The sequence below is a fragment of the Cupressus sempervirens genome, chromosome 10, assembly GCF_028749045.1.
Source record: "Cupressus sempervirens isolate cs-2001-9-10 chromosome 10, ASM2874904v1, whole genome shotgun sequence".
Lineage (NCBI taxonomy): Eukaryota > Viridiplantae > Streptophyta > Pinopsida > Cupressales > Cupressaceae > Cupressus > Cupressus sempervirens.
In genome coordinates, this window is record NC_143127.1 from 148,015,812 (window position 1) to 148,030,770 (window position 14,959).

The 14,959-nt window shown below is 38.1% G+C and overlaps 1 protein-coding gene across 6 annotated transcripts in view; it reads left to right on the forward strand.

Annotated features, from left to right (window-relative positions):
* The window catches only part of LOC149533009 (T-box protein), a 111,932-nt gene that overhangs the window by 14,139 nt on the left and 82,834 nt on the right, over positions 1 to 14,959 (forward strand). For all 6 annotated transcript variants that reach the window (XR_016356650.1, XR_016356649.1, XR_016356651.1 and 3 more), the window contains exons 2-3: positions 13,823 to 13,900; positions 14,021 to 14,163. Coding sequence is in view for 2 of the 6 variants with exons in the window: in XM_089802949.1 (XP_089659075.1) it covers positions 13,823 to 13,900; positions 14,021 to 14,163 (221 nt within the window). In the remaining 4 variants the exon portion in view is untranslated. The remainder of the gene's footprint in view (positions 1 to 13,822; positions 13,901 to 14,020; positions 14,164 to 14,959) is intronic.

The following is a 14,959-nucleotide window of genomic DNA, read 5'->3' on the forward strand; positions in this document are numbered from 1 at the left end:
TCATGGTTCCATCCTTTTTCTTAACAAATAATACTGGGGCTCGCCAAGGAGAGCCGCTAGGGTAGATGAGCTTCTTGTAACTATACTTACAACTCCATCAGTTCTATGGTTGTCATTCTGTATGGTGCTCGGGATATGGGCTTTGCTCTAGGTATCAAATCTATGGTAAAATCAAATATACTAGAAGGTAGTAGGCTATGCAGTTCTTCAAAAACACATCTTGGTAGTTTCTAAGATAGGGGTACCTTTCTGCAAAGGATTCCTTCATTCCTTCCCTAATCTCCCTGTCCTCTAGAATGAAATCATCTTGATACACTTTTTCCAGAGTCTCATTTAGATCTTCTATTTTATTGTGAAATCTATTTTATTGCATAGATTTCACACCCTTTTCTTCTACACCTCTTAAGTTGCATGGTTGATATTTGATGCGGTTTCACTTCATGTAGTATTCCTAAATGTTCATAGGATTCACTTGGTCATCTAGGTATTCTACTGTTTTTGCAAGACAATCCACTTTCGCCTTATGTTCATTAAGGCAATTAATCCCCATGATGATATCATAGGACCTCAAAGGTGCTACATATAGGTTAACCTTAGGAGAGAAGTTTGGAAACTCTACTTGAGCCTCAAACAAACATTGTTCTACTTGAGCCTTTGACTGGTTGCATACTCAATATTCCAAGGGTTTCCTGTAAATCCAGTTCTTTTTGGAAACCTACTTAACAATTTTGGAGATATAAAACGCTCAATAGCTCCAATATCGATTAATATTAAAATGGGGTTTCCATATATCTTACCCAAGGTTTCTATGAGGCCCATATCTTCTCTGCCTGATGGTTGTTCAGTGCTGCATGAATTCTTTGCTAGAAGATAGTTTGTTGAGGTGGTAAGGGAGGATGTGTTTGCTGGTTTGATGTGCCTTTACTAGGACACTAATTGACATAGTGGTCTCCACCACAAACAAAACAACCTTTAGCTGGTCCCTTCTTTTTATTCCCCTTGTTGCCATTGACACTGCTGCAATTTCCCTTGAAATCTTTACTATTATTCCCCTTGGAGTTGGGTTTGCTGACCTTAAAGTTCTTTTTGTGAACCCTTGGTTTGGAACTAGATGCACTCTAGTTGGCCTTCCTCTTATCATCATGGATGGAGTCATCCTTCTTTACCTTTTGTTCTTGTTGGATGACCTTTTTGAGGTCCTCCTCCATGGTTCGGGGTGCTAGCACATCTATGGCTCCCTCAATCCTGTTATTCATCCCCATGATAATTTTTTTGACCTTGAAATTCCCATCTTGTTGATAGGCGGCAACATAATTCAGAAGTCGAGTGAATCTCTCCCAGTATCCGTTCATTATTAGGTCCCCATGTTTGAGATTTTGAAAGTCTAATACATTCTGATCATAGAAGGATTGGGGCAGCCATCGGTTCTTAAAGATAGACACAAGCCTATCCCAAGTAATGTCGGTGGTCTTAATATTTAATTCTATTTTACTGTTTTCCCACCAGGTAGCAACTTCCCTAGTAAGCTAGTAGATTCCCCAAACAACTTTTGAGATTTGGAGAAGCTCCTAATGTCAAAATACTTCATTTCAGTCAACCATGCCTCAGTGGCATCCCCGAACTCAAATTTTGAAAACTTAGGGGGCTTGATCTTCTTAATGTCGGTAGACAACTCATTGGCTATCTTCTTTTTCTTTTGGATTTCCAATTGTGTTGGTGAGGACTTGTTTTCTTGTCCACTATGGGTAGATGGTTCTGACTTGGCTCTAGGCTGAGGTAAGGACTGGATATCTTCATGCCCTTGCCCAAGTTGGGTTATTACGTCATTCATCCTTTTGTCCATTTTCTACATTTTGGTTTGGGTGTCAAGTAAAACTTGGACTAGTTGGTCCATAGAGCCTCGAGAGTTAACCTCCCTGGATATCTCATTTTGCAAATGGTGGTCGTTGTTTTCACTGTTTTCCATTGCGTTTGCTTATGTTCTTGACATATAGTTGGTTCATCCATTAGTTCCACACACACACACATATATGTTTACCATTTGAAAGAAAGAAGAAAAGATAATAACTAATTGGTAAGAATTGACAAGAATGAGCGAGTACACAATTTCATTAGTTCTCATTAATCTCAAATAAATAAGGCAATGAGTTTCTGTTGCAACTACAACTACATTTATTTACAAAATTTTACCTATTGTTGTAAGTACAATTTTTTTCTAACATAGCTCTTTAAGGAAGTCAGACACCCCCTCCCTGGGTATCTTGTCCGTTTCCTTCCTTGGGCTTATTCTTCTCGAATGATACATCATAATTGGATTAGTTTATCCCAAATTCTAGATTTGAATGAACTTGTTTCTCATAATTGTGTTCTCGAAAGGAGTCCACCTGACTCTTTCCTTCTTGATCCGGTTTAAGGCATGGGCTAATGTTTCATCATCTCTGGGTGTAGAACAGTATGAGTAGTCAAATTTGGGCATATTCTTGATCAAAAAGATATGAACAGGGTGTTAGGGTTTCTTCCAAGGTGTCATTCGGGTTCTCATCCTGTTCCCATTTGAACATACATTTTTCTTTGAAATCAATGGTAGGCCCAAGGTTTAGTGTCGAACCCAGAGCTCTGATACCATATGTAACAATCAATTTTCCCAACCCTTAGATTCTATATATATTAACAATCAAATAAGCTATCTACATATTCACATTCATGGAAATAGCAGTTATAATAGATTAATTGATTCTTGTGAAATGCCTTTACTAACAAATGGAGATTTACTTTATTTATTTAGTTACAATAAAGATTAAATTGTACAAAAGAGAGATCATTAACTAAATGTTACATTTAAATATCACTTCATATAACCAAAAAGAGTAAATGTAATTGCATACATATATAAATACATATCTAACTAAACTAGAAATGAAAATGGAAGAAAATACAAATACCCGTTAATTCATATTAGGCTAAGAATGCAGACTCATTTTGTCTTGTGCAAGACTTGGCATTGGTGGAGAGGAGAAGCACTATCAGAGGCTTAACCACCCAACCACAAACTTAGTGTATCCCCCTCTCACTCTCAATTGAGAATGGCCATACCTTGCATGGGATAATGCACGAGAGCACCATCTCGTCTTGCCACTTGAGCATCCTGGTGTTAGAGTGTCAACTACATAGCCAGCTAGGCCGTGGAATCCCTTCCAACAGCCTATCCATCTGATTGGTAGTTATTCTGACTTCTAGTGATCGCAAAAACATCATTTGCCACTGCACCTACCCTAGCTAGGGACTTTACATGGACATTGTGTGCCCAATCACCCACTGCTCGACTCGACAAACAAGACATTACTCAAACTACCCACCACGAGCTGACAAGGTCTATAGTTTTAAACTTTATTTTACTTTTCTTTTGTTAATTTTATTATTGATACCCTTTCGTATATTGCAGGGCGTTCCCACAACCATGGCTCATGGATTACACCCTTCATCTCAGCCTTGCTCGGCTATCCTTGATGATCATTTGTGTGATTTATCCATTCTTTGTGGTACTTGCAGGTTATTTATTGAGGAATAAGTCCCTTGCCCTTTAAAGGGATTCTACATGTGAATGTAAGAGCAGTTCATAGTTTTCAAGAGAATTCAATGTTATACTGCTGAAAGGTACGACTCCTAGTCTTAGAGACATGTGAATTTAAATGTCTCTGTACGAGGGCATAAAGATTCATCTGTTAATTCCAGTACGTAGAACTCAATTTTTTTCTATGTTAAACTAAAGCTTACAGCAAGCTATGGCTCAATGCAAGTTCGACTGGTTTATGAAATCAAAATACTTAATCATAATATTCTACCATCGACTGATAGAGGCTTTCAAGAAAGTATACATATAAACCATATTAACATTTGCAGGCCTTGTATTCTTGAAACAAAAATAGACAAAGATAATATTTGATATGGATATTATGAGCATTTCAAAGTACAATCTGACAGAATTGCGATGCAAAATAATGCTTATTCTAAGGCTCCAAGCTGCGAGTTTGAATATCGGGAATCCCTAGCCGCTGCCGCTAGAATGAATGAAATTGTTTTGATATGAATTATAGCAAAAACAAGGAGTGCGGAATGCGAATGCGATTTGGTAGCAAGCCCTTGAGTGGCTGCGATATGTCATCTTATAGAGCAGCGCTCGGTTACAAGGGAAGTATGTCTGATCAAGAAAGAGTTATGTACATGGAGGAAATGCAAGGTGGCACATGAGTTACAATTCTTGATATATTTTTGAAAATGCAAGTAGTCAAAATATTCAAGAAATCTTAGAGGCTGAATTATTAGAGAGTCAAAGAGTCTGCTAGTCTCGAGAGATAATTTAATTTCTTGGTCATTTCCCAAACACCCACTGCTCTTATAGATAACATTCATAATGTTTTAGTGTAGTTGTACACACACACACACACACACACACACACACATAATGAAATTGAGCCCACATGTATGTATAGGTGCAAAATAAAAAGAATGTATGCATGTACACATGTGTTACTCCAAGATATCTGCGTATATACATATGTATGTGTATTGTATTATGTACAATTATACCTAGGTTCGATGGATACTATCTAAAATAAGGTGTGATTTGCCGTCTAATGAAGCAAACTTCCAAGTGATGAACAAAGGTAACAATTTTCTCTCTTTAGTAGTTTTTGTCGAATATAAATATGTATGCACAATTAATAACCCAGTTAGCTCATGGTGAACAATTTGGCATTGTCTTGTTTGTCCCAGCCTATTTTCCTATGGCCATGGTGGTTTAGACTCATACTTGTTAGCTCAGTGGTAGGTTGGTGCCCTCGTACCCTATTCTTTCTCCGCCAATGCTTCTCCCCCATCGCGACGCTTCCTGCAAAAAGATTTTAACTTGGTGAAAGCCCACATCCACATCATTCAAATGAAAATTAGTTATCATAACTAATAACCATATTAACTAACCATTTTCCATTTCATGTATAGCTTATAATTAACCAACATTTTCTATTCCACATGGAACATAACGAATGACCAATATTCCCATCCATATGAACTCAAAATGAGAAACTAATTTAACCAACCATTTTTCGATTAGCATGAAATATCAACGGCTAAGTAAATTTTCAAAATCAAGAAAATGCGCATGTAACAGCTGGCTTAAATTAATTGTGAACCCTCATATTGAATCTGTGGCCCCTTGTTTAAGTACAATTGCAGCCCCGTTATAATTAATTTGTGGCTTCGTATTCAACTGAATTCCTCATTATCATATAATTCCCCATGCAATTGGATCAAACCTCCTATCATTGGCCAATTAAACCCATCAAATTTCAAACTTTTTGGTTAAGTTTGAGGCTCTTGAGGGTAGGTTAGGGCCATAAGTTTAAATGCACAGCCCTAGAAGCTTTTAATGAGCTCACTCATTAATTAAAATGACCATAAATGTTTGCATCCAGGGCCATGCATTCAGATTTAAGGTGACACGTTTGGTTTATAGGCCCAAGTCATCAAATTTAAGGCCACACGCCCAGATTTGAGGCCAGGGTTTTGAATTTTAGGTATGCACGCTTTGAATTGGGTCCCTACCCTTTGGATCGTGTGGCCATACATTGTGATTTAAGAATCCACACCTTGATTTATGAGGACACATGCTAAGAACAAGAGCCACACGTTTGGAATTTAAGGGCTTGATTTAAGTCTATCTTATGAGATTTTGAGTCCATACGTTTAAGGATTAAGGCCAAATTCATCGAATTTGAGCCCACACATTAGAGGTTTAGTGAGCCATAGTTATTAAATTTATGCCTACACGTTTGGTGATGAGGCCATGGGCTGGAAATGAAGCCATTCTTTGCACATTAAGACCCCATACTCATAAAAAATAAGGTCACGCGTCTTAAGGGCCTTACAATCAGATTTGGGACCATGTGCTGGAGTTAAAGGCTGCAGATTTGATATTGAAGGCCTATAAATTTGAAATGGTTGACACATTTGCTAAATATAAGCCCACACGTTTGACTTATGGGCTCATGCATTTGGACAAGGGAGCTATCTATTAAATCCAAGGCCACACATTACACATTAAGGCCTATTCCACTTGGGTTTAGAGCCAGGCATATTTGAATTGCAGTCCAGAAATTAGAGTCTTAGGGCCATTCTTAGGGCCATATGCTAGGAACAACGGTCTAAGCAATTAGATATGAGGCCGCAAGTTTTGAGGCTAGAGGCCTTGGAAATAAAGGTCCATACCAAGGGGTTTTAGGCCCACGTGCTGGAGATATGGGGCTGCAAGCTGGAAGCTAAGCCCATACTTATCAAAATAAAGCTATATGTTTGCCTTTGAATTTATCCTATGCATTTGGGATTGGAACTACACGTTTGAGACTCATAGTGATTAAATCCAAGGCTATACATTTGAGATTAAGGCCCTGTTGATTGAGTTTGAGGCCGTAAGTTTGGCATTAGAGGCTGCTTTATAGAACTTAAACTCAGATTTAGGGCCAGGCATTTGATTTTAGAGCCACACGCTAGGATTAAGGCCTGATCTAGGTCCTACACACTGGTTTTAAGGCCTGATTTATATCAGTATTCAATTTAAGACCATATCTTTCATTTTATCGGTCCTTATGCTTAGAGTTTTGAGCCATGATTGCCCCCTTCCTATCCATATGTTTTGATTTTAAGGCCAGGCCATTGATTGTGGGTCTACACATCTCATTGTAAGGCTGTGTTTATCTCATACGTTTAAGAATATAGGCTCGATTTGGGACTCATCTCATCGATCGAATTCAAGGAGCAGATTTAGGGCCTACATATGACGGAAGTAATTGGACTTGCTTGTTATTAACAGAGATGGACAGGTCTATATATGCAAAAGAATGGAACGATGTTTCCTTAGGAAACGATCTTAAAGAATAGAAACTTTCTATTCTAGTTTAAGAGAAAACTAATAGTTATCTATAGCTAACTAAATATTAGAAACATTCTAATATTTATAATAGATTACAAATAGATTACTATTAACTGATAGTAGACGTTCATCTATTATCGTAATACCCTCCCTTAATGGTTAATCTATCCACAACACCAAGCTATCTTTTAAATTTGACAAACTTATCAAGACCAAGAGGCTTGGTAAGAATGTCTATAGTTTGATCTGTGGTAGGAACATACTACAAGTCTATTGTCCCGTCTTCAACCAGTTGTCGTATGTAGTCATAGTGAATATCCACATGCTTGATTCGTTCATGGAAGATTGGATTTCGTGCTAACTTGATAATGCTTTTGTTATGAACAAATAGAGTAGTTGGTCTCACTGGTGACATCTACATATCCCCAAGCATCTAGTGTGGCGAAGCCAAACAACTTCACATCTTGCCCTCTGTATTTGGCCTCTGTTGAGGAGAGAGACACTGCTAGCTGCTTCTTATTGGTCTATGTGACGACACCAGATCCCAAACTGAACACATATCCAAAAGTTGAATTTTTATTGTCAACAGAGCCTGCCCAATCTGAATCTATGAACCCACTGAGTCTAGGATTAGAATTGCGAGAGTAAAGAAGTCCATAAGCTGAAGTGCCCTTCACATAATGAAGCACACGCTTTGCTGCCATCCAATGATCAACCTTGGGAGCTGTCATAAAGTGTGAGATATAGCTGATAGCTGATGTCATGCCTAGTAGCAGAGAGGTAGATGAGGTTGCCTACTAGTTGCCTGTATGTAGTATCATCAGTGGGAGGAGAATTAGACTTGGCTGATAACTTGAGACCTTTCTCCATGGAATTTGTCTAACAAAGCCTTGACATATTTGGACCGAGAGATGAATATACCAGAAGACCCTTGCCAAACCTCAACACCTAGGCAATAATGCATGAGCCCAAGGTCAATCATATTAAAAGAATGGCATAAATTCTGTTTGATTCCTTGAATCAAAGATGCCGAACTGCTAGTGATGATCAAATCATCCACATAAATAACCAAAGGATGATGTCATTGTAAGTAGTCTTGATGTATAAATTTGAGTATGAATAACTCCTTTTGAAGCCTTGATCATTGAGGTACTTATCAATTCTTATGTACCATGCCCTAGGGCATGCTTCAAGCCATAGAGAGTTTTCACCAATCAGAGAACTTGATAGTCTTTACTAGCAACCTTGAAACCAGGAGGCTGCATCATGTAGACCTCTTCGTGGAGATCACCATTCAGGAAAGCACTCTTAACGTCCATCTGATGGACCTTCTAGCCAAACTCTCCTACCATGGCTAGGACTAATTTGATTGTGCTCATCTTTGCAGTAGGAGCAAAGGTCTCCTCATGATCAATGCCCTGACATTGAGAAAAGTCCTTCGCAACTAAATGAGCTTTGTACTTATCCAAAGTACCATCAGATTTTTATTTGATTTTGTAAACCCATTTGTAGCCAATGGGTTTCTTCCCTGGTGGAAGATCAAAAAGGACTCAGGCGTTATTCTTCAATAGGCTTTGATGTTCAGATGTCATGGCCTGTTCCTACTCTGGAATTCCTTTAGCCTCGGAATATGTTTGAAGTTCAAACACATTGTGAATGTTGGCCATGAGAGCAAAGTTAACAGAATCAGTAGGTTTGCTCTTTTTCCGAGTAGTTCTCCCATCAATGAGCTCATCATCACGAAGATCAACAAGTGTCTTAGCCCACCACTTAGGCTGGAGAGGAGAATGCCCAACATTAGTATCAGGAGATGCTCTATGATCAGGTTCCTCATCTAAAAAATCTGGATCAAACTCAAGTGAAGCATCTACAAATCGAGGTGATCCTGCAGGAGAAGTTGGAGGTGTCTGTACAGGGATCACTAGTATAACTGGAGCTGTAGGAGCTATTGGAGCCCTCCCATTAGGTGGACCTAATGGAAGCCTAACTCCCAAATCACGAGCCTTCATAGGCTGGTCTGCTAGATCAAGAACATGAGAAATAGGCATGAATGGGCCTCGTTGCTCATCAAAGACTACATCACAATTGTATAGGAGATGAGATGTCCTAGTGTCAATCAAGCGGTAGGCTTTGTGAAGACTACTGTATTTAGCAAGCATAAGTTTCTGACTCTTGGCATCCAACTTGGTGTGTGATGCATCGGTGATCTAAACAAAAGCACGGGAGCCAAAAACCTTCAGGTGACTGATTTTGGGCTTGTGACCTGACTAGGCCTCTTCTAGAGTTTTACCTTTGACCGCCACGGTGGGTGACTAGTTCAAAAGATAAACTGCAATGTTAACTGCTTTTTCCCAAAACTTCTTCGGAACATATCTGTGTTCGAACATGGATCCAACCATCTTGGTGATTGTTCAGTTCCGACGTTTAACTACACTGTTCTATTGTGGTGTGTGGGGTTTGGTTAATCGGCATTTGATGCCATGAGTATCCAAGAAGCTAGAGAATTCATTACAACACAATTCGCTCCCATTGTCTGATCTAAGAGTAATAATAGATTTCCCAAACTCTTTTTCAACTAGAGGGTTAAACTTCTGAAATACAGGAAATGCATCTGATTTCTTTTTAAGAAAATACACCCACATTTTTCTATTGAAGTCATCAACAAACAACAAAAAATACCTAAACCCAAGAATAGAAGGAGTGGCCATAGGGTCGTAGATATTGGCATGAACAAGCTGAAGTACCTAAGAAGTTTGCCATGAATCGCCACTAGTAAAAGGTGTGCGATGTTGCTTCCTAGCTTGGCATGCATCACAAATTCCCAGTTGCTAAGTTTGAACCTCTGGCAAACCGAGGACAAGCTCTTCCCAAGCAAGCTGAGAGAGATAATGCACATTTAAGTGCCCATAACGCTGATGCCAAAGTGTGCTAATAGAAGACTGCCGAGTAGTCATTGCTAAGTCCCAAGAATCACTAGAATCAGTAAGTCAGAAAAGACCATGACCCTCAAGACCCATTGTAACAATTGGCTGAGTCGCCCTATCAATGATGGTACATAGATGTGAACTGAAGGTGACATCCAAGTGTGGAGAATGTCACAGTAATTGACTAATTGAGAGTAGGTTTAGTTCCATCCTTGGAAAATAGTACACATTGAGGAAAGTGAGATTCCTCCTAGTAGATTGAATTTGAATGTTGCCTTAATCGACAATGGTGTACTCTTCTCCGCCACCAAAAATAGCAGAATATGAGTAAGGTTGGTAGTTAGTAAACTAGTCTCTATAGTGGGTGAAATGACGAGAGGCACCTAAATCAATGTACTGGGTAGACGACTACACATGATCTGTAGGTCTTTTAGCCATTAAGGCGTAAAAGGCAGATTCTGTCTGCTCAGTGTGCTCTGCATTGTTCGCTTTGGGCTACGAACCTGATTGCTTAGATTGGGCAGCTAAGCATTTTTGACATTCAACCTTCATGTGACCAAACTTGTGGCAGTAGTTGCATTGAATGTTCTTTCGGAAGTCGTTTGGAGTTGGAGCAGAAGACTTCTGCTGAAAGTTGCCTTTATCCTTTTGAGTGGATTTGGCAACAAAGGCTTGCTCTGTGGAGTTGGAGATGGAAGTGTTGTTTCCACCAATCTTGTTGAAGCAGAAGTGTGCAAAGGTTCATGAACTTTAGATCAACACTAGAAGACGTGATGTTGAGTCTCAATAGAATGCTCTTAAGACTTGGGTAAACTCGGAAGAGTGATAACCACAATGTCCTCTTCCTCCATCTTGCGACCAATGGCAAGCAACTGATCATGAATTTCCTAAATCCTATTTAGGCGAGTCTTGAGCGAGTTTCGCTCATCCATGATAATACAAAACAGAGTGTTCTTTAAGAAGAAAGCTCTATTTTTGTTAGAAGTCTCATGAAGACCTTTGAGATGTGCCCATATCTCGGCAGCTGTCTTGCCGGATAGAATCTGAGAGAGCTGATTATTTGCCATAGATAATTTGAGAAGCATCACTGCCTCTCATTTATTCAGATCTCACGAATTCTGATTAGTGCTAGGGGCAATTGGATGCTTTGTAACACCCAGAGCAATTTGATTGGTATTCTCATATTCAAAAATTGCTATTTTCCGCTGCTTCCAAATGTCATAATTTTGACCATTGAATTTTGAGTTTCGCTTGAGAAAAATATTTGTCAAAGATGCCATAACACGATTTCCAATGAAAAACGTATTTGTGAAGGCATGTGTTTCGAGGCAAAAAAACAGAAGACCCAAAAAAATTGAAGGGTGACCCAGAAGAGAGCTCAAAAAACCCAAAAAGAATATGTTGTCGATTTCAGGATCCGTTGGCTCAAAAATCAAGGCACAAAAAATGAGGCACCCAAAAAATTCAGACGACAACCCAGTTGAGCTCTTGGAAAACCCATCTAGAATATGTGATCTTAAAATTTTTTTGAACCCAAAAATTAGGGTTTTCAAACAAAACCCTAGGCGATAGCAATGCAGGCAAAGCAACCTAGAAAAAATGGTGATTTGATAGAGAAAATGCCTGATTTTCCACAAGGACAGGTGTGGCTTGCTGAGATGTCACAGGAGTTTGCATAGACGTCAAGGAAATAACACCAAAAAAATGTTAAAGAAATCGCACAGAAAATCATGGGTTGCAAGCTAAAAATCGCAATTTTTCTAGACGTGATTTGTAGAGCAAATCGCGAGCAAACTTTGAAGTATCAGATTCCTAGACGTCGTAGATAGATGAAGTTGTGATTTTTGCAAAGGGGACACGATTTTTAGCAGGAGAAAAATGACCATATAAAAAAAGACCTTCATTTTTGTTTGTATGGACGCTATTTGCAGACTCGTTTTGTAGATCTTCAACTCCTAGCAAAAAAAAAAAAAGAAGGTTCTTTTTTAGATGAATTTCTCAAAAAATGGAAACCCTACACGGATTGTAGAGAAACCTCATAAATAATTTTGAAAAATTAAGGCAGATAACTTTGAAGGAAATTCTAAATTTTTCGATTTTTTTTGAAGTATTGGCTCTGATACCATATTATTGAAGTAAATGGTAAAATACTTGCTTGTTATTAATAGAGACTGAGAGGTCTATATATAGTATATACAAAAGAATGGAATGATGTTTCCTTAGGAAACGATCATAAAGAATAGAAACTTTCTTTTCTAGCTCAGAGAAAACTAACAGTTATCTATAACTAACTAAATATTAGAAACATTCTAATATTTACAATAGATTACAAATAGATTACCATTAACTAATAATAGATGTTTATCTATTATCGTGATACTACGTTATTGTATTAAGGCCTACATGTTTCATGTTTATGCCCTATGCTTGGATTTGATGCTGTTAGAACTTTAGGAAGAGGCCTTGTGATTGGTTGTATATTTGCATGCCTCCCCCCCACATTATTTCTCATTTCATCAAACCAAAGTCTCCTTCTTAGATCAACCTCATTAGTCCATTATCTAATTTATTTCATTGCCACTTAAGGAAGTGGATTCTATCATTTTATCTATCAAGTGGCTACTTAGGTAAGTGAATTCCACCTTTTTATCTGTCAAGTTGCCACTTAAGGAAGTGGATTCCACCCTTTTTTTTGTCACGTTGCCACTTAAGGAAGCGGATTCCACATCTTGGTGTGTCAAGTTGCCACTTAAGGAAGTGGATTCCACCTTTTATCTGCCAAGTTGCCACTTAAGGAAGTGGATCCCACCTTTTTATTCGACAAACTTAAAGAAGTAACATGTTGGCCTTATTTCCCCCTTATGGTAGTTTAACTTAGACAATTTCACAAGGTCAAATTATACACTGGCTTCAATATTTGAAGGTTGCCACCTAAGGAAGTGGATTCCAGTTCTTTATTTGGCAGGTTGCCACTTAAGGTGGTGGATTCCACCTTATCTGGCATGGTGGAACAACCTTTCTATCTAAACCAAGTGATTTGAAACACAGCCATGCCATCTTTTCAACACCTTTGACTAGCTCAACTCAACACTTGATTCGTATCCCTAGCTCTCATACTTGGCCAATTTTTTGTCCTACAATTTTTTATTGCTTGATTTTGAGATACTCGCAAAATTTCTAATTGCCACCGCCAATTTACCCACCTATCTAAGAACAAAATGGGGATCCCCATTTGCAATTTTTGCAATGGGGCGATGGTGTGAAAACCTCATAAGTCCTTCAAAAAAATTCCCAAGTCTTTAAAAAAAACTCCAGAGTCCAATCCACTGACTTTTCTGGACAGTTGGCTCGCTCATGGACTTGGAATCCGTCCAAGGTTGCGACAAGTCCCTAGGATTATGTACAATAGCATTACACATTTGAGTCAATTCTAATCTCATTCTTGTTATTTACTATACCTTATAATTCTACTGATTTATTAAATTGCAATCAACAAAGCTGGTGAGGCACCTTTCGTCCCGATCAGCAATAGGAATGAGTTAAATGCTGTCATGACTGTCAGGTTAACCAGGAGAGAGAAGTATGGAGTTCATTTCCATAAAGAACACTTGATGTTACATCACATGATGAATTGTGCTGATGTGATTGAATCATATTTTGTTTTTCTTTTCTCTTCTCTAAGATTCTGAACCAAGCATTTTGAATAGTCAATTATTGGCTTCCCTTTCTAGTGTAAGCCTGATTGCTTATTGAGCTATTTTAGTCTAAATATATACTTGTTGTCTTTTTCCACATATGATTTGGATGGGTAATCCCTTTTCATTGAATCAGAAAATATTTCTACTCTCATCATCTGTTTCAAAATGTCACTGATGAATTATTTGATATTTCCTGCCAGTGATTACAGCTACATTTGACATTTGTTCTCTAAGCTTATGGAAAACAGTAGAAAACTTATTGTTACTCATGACAGGTACCAGATGTTGAAGACTGCTTTGAAGACAAGTGTCAACTTACCAAAACTACTTTTGGCCGACGCTTTTCAAATAAGGTAGGCAACTCTTGCTTTTTTGGGTATCATCATTAGCAGACTCTGTGAACAATGGGTTATGGTCCTCTGGTTGTATAAATCTTAAGTTTAAAATGTTCAACATCTCTGATTTTGATACAGGGTTTGAACATGTATATGTCCTTTTTATTTGAGACCATTGCTGCCCTTTCACCCTCTGCTGGATTCAACATTTCATTGAATCGCTATGACTTATTCCATGGACATTTGTTTCTTGCTAGTGAGACAGGGAGGCTTGGAATCTTGTAAGTGGTGCTTCTTTTCTTGTGTTAGGTACATTTAAAATTGCAAGGGTAACATTGTTAAATCAGGTCATAATTGATAACCACAGTAGCTAAGCTGTATTGCATCAGTTCAATGATAAGGTTAGAGCAATGGATTCAGATCATCAATGCTGTTAGGGTGTAATAAGCTTTTGTTACAACCTCCAAATTGAAATACAAGAATTGGCTTTGTAACAAATGTATTACAATTGTGAATTTGAGATTCTCAAATGATGCGGCATTTAATTGTGTCATTTTATGTGCAACACTTTATGCTTCTGCAATAGTAGTTTACCTGTTTGAAAAGTGTATAATTTGTTGACTCTCTGTAGACCTTTGTTTATTCTACAGTCTACTGGTTATTTATTCTAATTTTAAAAATATTTTCTATCTAATTTATAGTTGATCCATATCAGAGTTATTTTTTTCACCTAATCTTTTGTTTCTATATTTTGGATTCACGTTATGGAACCCATTGTGTGTACAATGTGACCTTGTTGAAAAGTGCTTGAATGATGATACATGTAAAAAATGTGTTGGTAATTATTCTATAAACAAAATGTGTGTTGTTAAATTTTGTTCATTTCATTGCAAGATTATAGTTTAAATCAACTTTGTATCTGTTGTGATTCTCATCATCTTCAGGGCAACTGGAGCTAGCAGCATATGCATTTTTTGGATGTTGCAAAAAGCAATTATCCTTTTCTTATTCCCTTGATTGTGCTATTTGGGAATTATGACAAACAATAGGCATGCATTCCAAGTACTGGCTGTGATA